The 11,082-nt window shown below is 42.7% G+C and overlaps 1 protein-coding gene across 2 annotated transcripts in view; it reads right to left on the reverse strand.

The window, feature by feature from the left end:
- Nucleotides 1-2,468: 2,468 nt before the first annotated feature.
- ELK4 (ETS transcription factor ELK4) overlaps nucleotides 2,469-11,082 on the reverse strand; it is a 20,313-nt gene continuing 11,699 nt past the window's right edge. For both annotated transcript variants that reach the window (XM_040636516.1, XM_040636517.1), the window contains exon 5: nucleotides 2,469-10,502. In XM_040636516.1, coding sequence (XP_040492450.1) covers nucleotides 10,404-10,502 — 99 coding nt within the window. In that variant the 3' untranslated portion in view covers nucleotides 2,469-10,403. The remainder of the gene's footprint in view (nucleotides 10,503-11,082) is intronic.

Genomic DNA, 11,082 nt, shown 5'->3' on the forward strand with positions numbered 1-11,082 from the left:
ATGCTCTTGCAAAGCCTTCCTGAGGAAGTGCCGTTTGCTCCGGAACCTAGACACAGTGCGAGAGCCGCGACTCCGAGTACCTAGTAGCTGAACGAGCCTGTCGTTGGGGCTCGGGCGGGGGACAGGGCAAGCACAGGGGCAGGGGTGCAGGGGCAGGGGCGTTGGCCTGCATGGGCTGAAGTGCAGTGGGGACGGTGGGACAGAGGAAGGAAATAGGTGGGAGTGGCAGCTAGGGGCCGGATCAGACAAGCCACGGCAGGAGCCCGGATTCTGTGGTTTTTATGTGAGCTCAGTGGGAGTTGCGAACAGGCAGGGCACATGGTCTCATTTACGCTTTTTTTTTTTTTTAAGATTTTTTAAATTTGTGTGTCAGAGGAGGGGTGGGAAGAGAGAGCGGTAGGCCAGAGGGAGAAGCAGGCTTTCCGCTGAGCAGGGAGCCCCACTCAACTCGGGACTCATCCCAGGACCCTGAGATCATGCATGACCTGAGCCGAAGGCAGACGCTTCACCGACTGAGCCACCCAGGCATCCCTCACTTACACTTTTTGTTGTGTGGAGGAACTGTGGGACAGGAGTGAGACCAGGACACCAGCAAGGGCACGACGGCCCAGACTATGTAAGACAGGATGATGGACAACATTGGTAGCGTCAGAAGTAGTGAATGTGACTGGGTTCAAGCTATATTTCCAAAGTCAGAATTTGCTGATGGATGGGGCGTGGGTGTGAGGAAGAGGGGAATCTAGGATGACCCCAAGGCACGTGACTTGAGTTCCTGGCCCTATGACAAGGCCATCGGCCACTGGAAGATGAAGGGGGTGGTGCTCAACAGCTCTATTTCGGGCATGTTCATTTTTTGATGCCATCTTGGATATCAAGAAGGCTGGTAAATTTCAAAGTTGAGAGCTTCAAAGTCAAGCCCAAAGGTATCAATTTCGTGGTCACATACACATAGCACTTACAGCCCTGGGACTGAAGAAGACCGCCGAGAGAGAGAGAGAGAACGTAGAGGCTGGAAGGCTGAGCCCTGGGGTTAACACCTCGAGGTTTGAAGAAAGAATATGATCCAGCAGGGCGAGAGAAGCCAGGGAAGGAGGAGGAAGTTCAGGAGGGACCGTGGTTTCCTAGAAGGCATCGTGAAGAGTATCTCGAGGAGGAAGTAACCAACGCCACCAGGAGTTCCAATGAGGGCTGACTATCAACCGCAGGACTGGGCAACGTGGACGGTAGCCTGGACGAGAGCGGGGTTTCTGGCAACGATGATGATGACATATTCAAAGCGCATGGGAATCCTAACATCAATCGTGATGCTCCAGCAACCACCTTGACACCACTGCTTTCCATCGGGTAGAAATGATCTTTCCAGTTTCATTTTTCATGACATGCCGTCCTTGGGTTATCCTAAGGGAAGTCACCTTCATGGACTCCAGTTACGGGGCGTTATCACAAGTATTGTGCTTTCTAGTGACAGTCAGTGTGAAAGCTTCCAAAAGTTAATGATGCTCTCCTACCTGGTAACGTGAGCCCTGGGAAATTACCCAATGTTGGGCTAGTCTTTTGTCATTCGATGCATCTAAAAAACCCAAAGTGACTGCAAAATGGACCTTATGCCTCTCAGGAGGATGTGTCCACAGAAAGGTTAGAGAATGGTGGATCAAACAAGCTTTTTTACTGAAGGATTTCTTAGAGCTTTCCATATTCTAATAATGCATTTTGAATCTCCAAGAGGTGGTGCCCCCATTTCCCAAACTTATTCGACCTCATGGGACTGCTGTTATAGGTAATATTGTGACCACAGTGGCTTAGGATCCAGCAGTCGTCAGAAGTGGTTCCTACCCAACCACCTGAACACGGCTTACCCACCACCTGAAGGGACTCTTCACTGCGGCCCCCAAAGAACCCTCTGTGACACTATCCTGTCATCCACACCTAGGGACAGGAGACAGACCTCTGTGATGTAATGTGTGCCACTTACTAACCCCGCTTTCCCCATGGATATTGGATCAACTCAGTTCTGAAAGAGCCTCATTTCATTTACTTCATGAACTCAAGTCTTCAGTTTCTTATGCTGAAAACTACACGAAGAGACAATGCCTTGAGCAGAAATAAGCAAAACATGCTTCTCGCAAGGGCTAGAATGAATCGGATTAAATTTTTTAAAATTAAAAAGTGGAATTCAGAAGTAAAATAAAAAGATTTCACATGGAGAGTAACTTTTCTAGCCCATCGAGTTCTCTTAATTCCTTTTTATATCCATGATCATTTTACAGTCTCCCCTTTCCACCACCTATATCCCAGCTCAGGCTTTAACTATTTTAATGTAGATGTGCATCAGATAGTTGAGACCAGGTTTTAATGATAACCACGGGGAAACCGAACTTTTAACTTACACTTATGTATTTAGCATGGATGAACACAGAATCCACAGAGACCACCTCAATGGATGTGAGAGGAACGATCAATTCAGAAAGTCATTTTGTTAAAAATATTTATTTAAAAAAATACAATTGTTGTCCATATCTAGTTGCACATATACCTATTAACATATCTATATAGTTTTGGACTTCAGTTAATCTGCTACAGTGCTTTCCTAAAGCTAGCTTGCCATTATACAAAGCAAATTCCTCTGTCAGTTCCTGCATAAAAATAGGTTTTTTTTACACATCATCTTTCTAAAAAGGCGCACATCACCATTACAGAATTTAACAAAATTTTTGCATAAAACTTGAAGTGATAGAAAAACCGATCACCTGATTGGTTATCAGAGCAACGCCTTGCTACGTCTGGAGATGCACTGAGTATCAGCTACACTCTTCTCTTTTAAAAGCAGCATATCATAAAGCCCTCAAAGTGCTAGCACGTCGTCCTCGCCTACCTACGCTCTGTGTGAAGGTTCTTTGCCGCATTCGAACAGAGTTCGAGACTCTGGCTACGGTCAATCCTAATCAGCCTTAAAACATCACCCCTCTGTTTCCCGACAGACTAGGTCAGACTGCTGAGCTAGGAGACACGGCTGCTTCTCTCCAGCTGCACCAACAATCAGTATGATTTTAATAAATGGTAGCGGTTACCATCATATTAACTGCGGTGTTGGGGAAGAAGAAAAAAAGCGATTTTAATACTTTGAAAGTCTCCCTAACATAAATTTCACGGACGTTAAGACAAGGTAGTAGTGACGCGTTACCCTCATTCATTGCTTTGGGTAGGTGTGCGCCTGCATTACACAGAAGCGTTCCACGGACACAGAAGGGGTGGATACTAGATACTGTGAGAGATCGATTTCAACAAGGGGGAAAATAAACAACGAAGGAACGGTCTTCTCAGTCAAGTTGATCTAGGCTGGAGAAAAGCACCCTTGACAAGTTCTTTTTCCCGCATCTCCTAAACTAAGACGCGGATGTAAAAGAATTCTCCTCTCCGGTGTTAATGCCACAGCAGCCATATGCTTTTCTTCCGCATCAGACACGGGGTGGATGGAAATCAAATGTTGACTATTTAATAACATTCAACTTCCGTGTGATAACCACACCTGAAGATCCAGTAGAGCTCACAGAAAATTACTGGTTTATTCTTCAAAATGCAAAGTTGTACACTTCTTTTTGTTTTTAAGCCAACTTGATTATCTGTCCGATAAAGGGTAGAATTCTAAAAAACTAATTTTGTCAAAAATTGTATTCACCTCAAACCAAAGCTACCAGTAGCAGAATGACTGGACTGAGTGTTTCACATTTAATCTTCCCTACCCACAGAGGTCAGTGAAACTACATGAAGGCAAAAGTGCAGAAGCCGATATGACTGTGATTAGGAAAATCAAATGGCCAGACCGAATCAATAGGCCGCGAGTGATCAAAAAACTTAATTGTATTAATTTCTATCTTTACATATATGCATATTAGTTAATTTCACTAATCGTGAACAGGGAAGTTCGTAAGACATTGCTACTTCTCACATAAGCACTGAATGTAATGTACATATAAAGGCCTTGGTAATACTGCCCTCAAAAACAGAAAATATGAAATGTCTTAGAAGGGACTATGTCCCCCGCCTAACGGACAATAAGCAACGACGAGTGAACAGGAAAGTGGATAGTTTACAAAGCTGAGTGTACCCCATCAACTGCAGATCATTTAAAAAGTCATACATTTTTACAAAGCACAGTATTAAAAGCTTGTAAATGATTTTAAAACTTCCTAGCTGAAAGATCATACCTTCCAGAGCCTGAAAGAATGGCTCATTTGGTAATCTATTTGTCTCTTCTCCAAAGAGTCTTAATTCCAGAAAACATAAATGAGAAACATTACTTCTCTGACCCTCAGTATCCTTAGGTCAAAATTAAACAAAATCTTTAAGTGCTTCCAGTTATTAATAACAAAACAGTGCTAATAATGGTGCCCCAAAAAGTGCCAAGTGATTTAATACCAGTACGTGGCATTCCCACCCCTGAACTCTACTCTAGGCTTATCTGAATGATTCTACTGGCTAGAACTCTGGCCCAGCCACAGGCCATGCCCACCCTTGTCCAGAAGGTCCCAGGCCTGTCCTAGCAGGGCTCATGATCCCTGGAGGGACAAGAGTCAGAATGGGCCCTTATGAGATGGGAAACAAGGCAAAGCTGAAAAGAACATTCAGCCCAAGATACTCTGAGGTTTCTGCTAATGCTTTTTAGGTACAGTTTAGAAGGATAAACTAGGCTACGGTGCCCGAACTCCCACCATTTCATCAATTCACGGTCAAATCTGTACTTTAGAAATACTATTCTTAGTATAAACCCCTGAGAAACTTGAGACGACCCCACCAGAATGAGGATTCTACACAAAAGTGGAAGTGTAGAAATGTTAGGAAAGGGCAGTGATGCACACGCCAGGAGAACGGGTCAACTTGGCTTCGTTCAGCACATGGCACGTGCAGCCTTCTAGTTCTAAAATGGTGGCAACAATTAGCCTTTAAAGTCTATGATTCTAGGGATTTAAAAATAAATGTGCAGGGCATTCATTTTTTAAAAGTGGCAACTGCAAAGTGCGGCCAATTTTTTTTTTTTTTAAGATTTATATAAAATAGCCTAGGAGCCATCCTAAAGGAAGAAAACTGTATGTTCCCTCTGAAAGATTTACTTACACGCACACGCACACACTCAGAACAGCAGCATACCCACACGTACACAGGTACTCAGCCGATACACCAGAAAGACTTGGAAGGAAATGCTCTCGTCTCCCAATTACATCTTTAAAAATAAAATTTTAAACCTCATAAAACTTTCTGATGAGAACTAAAAACACCTAGAGTTCAAGAGGGTTACTATGTTTGATTGTATCCCTCGAGAGTTTTGTTAGGGGGTTCACTTAAAACGATGTTAACAACAGCTCGAATGTCTTGGTTTCTCTGGAAAGCCTGAAAGCCAACACCTTCCCTCTCACACAAGCCACTCCGGGGCGCCCCGTGTAGATGACAAATGGCAGCATTCCAGCGACTGCCACCTTCTGGCAGGCCATCAATCTATCGCAAGTTGGTTTGGGTTTTGTTTTTTTTTTTCAGAAAAGCCTGATGGAACTGGCAGCTTCAAATGGAACATTTAAACCACATCAACAACTCACCTTTCAGACTGCTCTGTTTACAGGTCAAAACATGACTTTTGTGCTTACAGGTTCCACCAAGTACGAGAAATGAAATCAAACCGCCTTCTTTTCTTGCTTAATACACTACCACCCACAAGAATTCTAGATTCTAAGATTAAAAACTTCAAACTTCGGTAAGCAGAATTCTGATGACCTAAGAGGAATAACAGGGCACCTTGTTTCAGGTAATGCAGCATTAGAACTAACCACATTTATTTGTTGATCCAAAACCAAGAAGGTAATTCCTAAAATGTTTTCCATAGAACCCACTCTCGGGTCAGGGCACCCGCTAAAGAAAGGTAGTTCATGTTGACCTGCACTTCCCTACTGTGGGGTGAGCAATTCACTTCTCAGCTCCATTTAGAAATAACGTGTTCTGTCCTTCCCTCAGCTAACACGGTGAGTAGTTTTTTTAACTCTCCCGTTGGTTTGGTGATTCATTTGGAGCTCCAGGTTTCTGCACAAAGACACATGCACTCGTCTCCAGACTGGTCTACACGCCTAAGAGCGGCACCGAGCACCATTCTAGATTTCTGGCAGGTATAACTAAAATATATACAAGTAAGTGAAGTGGTAAGTAGCACTGGCCCGTCAAGGAAAGTATTTCTTCAGATGCTGAAATGTTCCAACAAATAAAAAAATCAAAACTTATGAATGCAGCAAGAAAATGGAGGTGGTTATAGAGTTTTGCATAAAGCAACTTAAAATAATTCAGAATTCGTTGGTAAAATAGAACATTAATAAGACCAAAAGAAGTTTGTAGGCAGAGTAGTCAAATAAAAGTCAATTACAGAGTCATACCTAATTTGGAGAGAAAAGAAAACAGGTTGTCAAAAAGACTATGCATGAAGCTCTGGAGAACATCTGGTAATGGGTTATGTATGAAAAAGAATTAATACATTTCAGGAAGTTGAAGACAACTTTTCCTGAAGATTTCCAAATGGAACTTCTAGAGATATGACAAGAAAATCAGCTCAAACATGTAAAGCATTCCTCCGTATATCACAACAAAAGCATCCACCTTCTGTTTTCAAGATCGGACTAGACACAATACCGAGTCAGGGGTCTTTAAGGTAGAGAGTGCATGCTGCCAGAAGGCGCACAAGACAATCTCCTGGGGGCAAGAAGAAAATACTAGAACTTACAGTCAAGATTTCCTTTTTATACCATCCTTAATTCCGATTTTTGTGTACGTCTTATAATGTACATGACTTTCACACAGCGGTTCACAACTTAACTTACACACGTTTGATTCTGCAATAGGAAAATGGCGTTCAAAAACTTTTACTGAGCAAGGTGTGTGCTCACAAAGGCTGGAGACCGCTTTTCTGAAATGCCAGGGGGTGCTTCCAGGTGCTTGTGTTCCCTAGAAACATACAAAACTGACTTCAGAACTTCACAATCCTAACAAATACTCTGAGATCAGGATGAAACAAGGTTACCAGGCCAAACCTCACATAACACCAGCTATGAATGGGCCTGTAGTGACACTGTGACCAAGAGCCTGCTGTGACGGCCACAGCATCCCAAGCCTCTGACTTCCTTTCCCCTCCAAGCCAGAGTGACACACAGTATGGAGAAAACCAGAAATTGTGCCAGGTGAATAGACTCAACACACCTGCCTTTTTGGACCTCTAATACAGTATGTAAATCGTCAAGGAATTCTTCCAGTTAAAAAAAATCCCGTACCCTTTCACCATATATACATGTGTATATAGATGGGCTCATGGGCTTACTTTCCCCATCAAAATCTGAAGAAAAAATTTATACTCATATTTTTGCCATCAAAATGTGGAAAAGTTAAACTATATTTTAATTCTAAGAGGCTTACATTGACTTTTTGAGGATTTCTGGATTATTCCCTTACATATGTATTTTTAAAAATCGGTGGAAGTTCTCACCTTTGTTAGAACACACAGAATACGTCATGAGGAATATTATATTACACAAGCATTGACAAACCATTAAAAAAAATTACTGAAGTTAGACATGTGATTTTAATTTTGTATTTTAAAAAATCAGCATATGAATGAGAAAAAAATGATGTTAGAAATTATGTGAAAATCCACCCCTGGGATGGAATGATGCCGGCTGAGTGTGCAGCTCTGTGTTCACCCCTGCTCGATTCTAAGGCAGTGGCTTAAATTCAGCCACAGGGGGAGTCATTTACATCATGGAATCAGCCAATGCTCCAATTTCAGGACTTCTTTTTTTTCCCCCTTCAGAGAGCCTGGTTGTATGTTCCCAGCATACAAATGAGTAGATATGGGCCAGAGCAGATGAAAAGGTAATAAGATAATCACAGATGATTAAAAAACTCATTCAACCTGCTCCCTTACCTTACTCTGGGCTACTTCTGCCCACCAGCCATCATCCTGGCGAAGTGCCTCGTGATGGAATCCAGCTACAGATACCAAACAGAAGTCTCTCTAGTGAATACTGATCTGAAGTGGTCTGTCAGCTTTTGACGCTAAGAACAACCCTGGATGTTCCAAAAACATGAAGCTGAGACTTTTTCAGGAAGGAGGTAGTTTACAAACAGAACGGTCTGCCTCATACCCTTGAGCTAAGGTTGTAAACTTTCATTGAAAAAAGGAAACACACACACACACACACACACACACACACTTCTCCACGTCAGCTGCTCTCAAAGAGAAAGCAGATCATCAGTCTCCTGAGGCCCGCGCTCTTGGAGGCTTCCGGGGCTGGTTTGCAGGACAGAGGACTCACTAAAACTCGCTCGTAGGAAGCTGCTGTGACTGAGTTTTAATGGTGCCCTTGGTTCCCAGGCACCCCTGTGCTGCGACAGTTAATCTTCAAAGATACTGTCTATGAAAATGACCAATGGCTTTTCTCCTTTACTTCAAAAAGATAAAATACTTTTGTGCTTTCAAAATTAAAAATACCTAGTTAAACCAAGCCATCAATACTTACATTGAAAGTACAAAATATTCATTAACCTAATAAAACTATTCCAAAGTGCTGCTGAGAGGTCCGATTTCGAAGAAGCATGCAGAGTAAACGACTCCATGTGGGAGCCAAGGGCCATCGTCTGCTCGCCATCGCTCGGAACACGGCCTTGCGACACTGCTACAGCCCCCCTCAAGAACAGGTCTTCCGACTGGTGACCACAAATGAACCGCTGACAGGGCTCCCACACCACAAATACAGAGACAGCTCCCTGAATACCGTCCCTCCGCCGCTACTAGCCTAGTGTGGACGCCTCACACTACAGCTTCTCTACACTGCGCAGAAACATATTTAAAGTGAGCATTACACGTCTGGAAGATGCTGGTTTGTCTCAGTGTCCATCTGAGCCCTCAAATCCTTACTCCCTCATTCCACTTAGTGGATGGGATTCAGTTACAAGAACTGTTTCTAGAGTTAAAAGATGAGGTTAATGGGCAGTGTGGTGGTGGGGGGCATATAATCAACTCTAGACTTTAAAAGCCAAGTTTTCAGAAGATTCCACTGTGAAGTTGGTATCAGTTCAGTCTGGAGGCTTCACAACTCCGCCCACACCTGGCACTGATTACCATACGCTAATACTTTATAAATGTGGTAACGCAGAGATGAAGGCCTGCGTTTCTCACTACTGATGTGAACAATCCAATCCCTGCGTGTGAGCATTTCCAAACAAATTCTGCCGCTCTCTGAAAAAAAACTTTTGTCAAAGGAATAAACACATCTCTACCTGACCACAGATTTGGAGGCTTTGCTTTGCTTTTCATCTTCCTAATAACATCTTTAAAACTATCACAACCTCTAACAACCTTAAATTTAAAAGAAGGTAAAAATGCAGTGGAAAATAGGGTAAAATGAACAGAAAAGAAAAAGTCTCTTCTAACTGGGACAGCCCCACATGTTGTTTCAAGTCATTCAGCTGAATGTTGACTCAGAGACACCTCCAGATTCAAAACCCAGCTTCACCCTAAAAGCCATCACTTACCAGGCTGTGTACCACGGGGGTATAATCATACCACCCAGAGAGTCGGCGGCACTTCTGTGCTAGAGATGGGGTCCCCTAGTCTCACTGGTTGTTGCAAACACTGTCTTAAACCCCAGGTTTAAAACATCTTCCTACGTTGAAATAGACTAGGCTCCACGCTCTGTTCACAGGTTCAGACGAAATCACACCTATGGCTACGAAACCCACTGTGATAAAGGTAAGTAAGAGTCTTTCTGTGGAGTTGCTTAGTATGCTACCCTTCACAGCAAAATAGAATCTCTCCAATAATATTCCTCCAATCTTACTTTGTGTGAACAGGAACGATTCCTTTTCCTTCACTGCTTGTATACAGCTCACTTTTAGTTATTCCACAGAACACACTTAGTCCTGAATATACGGCCAACTGCATTTCACATCTCTCCAAATAAGACACTCAAAGCATTCATTGTTTTCCTGGCCAAAGGGTCCCAATAAGGCAAAAGGAGTAACTTTGTTCTTAACTGCTCTTGCAAAGCATAGCTAGCTGCTAAACCCCACCAAAAATTTCTTTAACACAAAGCTCAAAATATTTAGAAAGAAAGGAAGGAAGGTAGGAGTGAAGGAAGGAGTGAAGGAAGGAAGAGGGAGGTGGAGTTTGAACTCCAATTAAGGCATTTTTATATACAGTCCAACTTCAGTCATATTCAAAGGGAATCTTAAAAAGGCATCTCAATGGGGAATGGCAAAAATCACAATAGTCTATTATTAGCATTGTAGAACTATTAATCGCTCACTTCAAATGTAATCATGTTGAATGTCTCTCTGTTTCTTTATTCCTTGGTTCTCTCATTCCACAAGTGCATAGGTTATGTTTTCTGTAGATCTGGGGAAAATGGGCCAGGGGTGGGTGGTCCATCCAGGCCAGACACAGTGAACGGTCCATGACTATTCAGTACAGAAGGAAACTAAGAAAGAAAATAAAACACGTTATTATCCTATTACTCAACCCCAACTTTCACTTTCTGTCCCTGCTACAGTCCGAGGCAGAACGTGAAAGCCACCTGCAGTGGCTCATGGGACAAAGGTAGTAACCATTTATCGTGGAAAAATATGATGCCACGGCAAAAACTTTAAAGAAAAAAACTGTTTGTCCTACACGTTAAATATTAACACTCTCTGGCCTACCTTGATGGAAAGAACAAACCAAAACCTTCCCTCATAGAATGAGTTTAACTTCACACAAAGGTTTTACAAAGTTCATGAACTAGAGTATAATTCAATTACAAAGCAAATCACAGACCGTCAAAAAGAGGTCCAGAAAGAGATGCCCATCTATGAACTCTATTTATAACCGATGCAAATAGTTATAGGGTGTTTATCCTAGAACAGAGCTCCCCGTCCTGTATTCTAAGACCAGTTCTACAGGGAGAGTCCAAGCTGAAACTGTGTGAGCACTGTGGCTTTGCTTAAGGTCTCAGATCACTCTAGAACTCAATTATCTGTGAGAGGCAAAGAAAAATGTAAAAATAAAATCTGAAACATTCT

Source organism: Ursus maritimus, unplaced genomic scaffold, assembly GCF_017311325.1.
Source record: "Ursus maritimus isolate PB19 unplaced genomic scaffold, ASM1731132v1 scaffold_2, whole genome shotgun sequence".
NCBI lineage: Eukaryota > Metazoa > Chordata > Mammalia > Carnivora > Ursidae > Ursus > Ursus maritimus.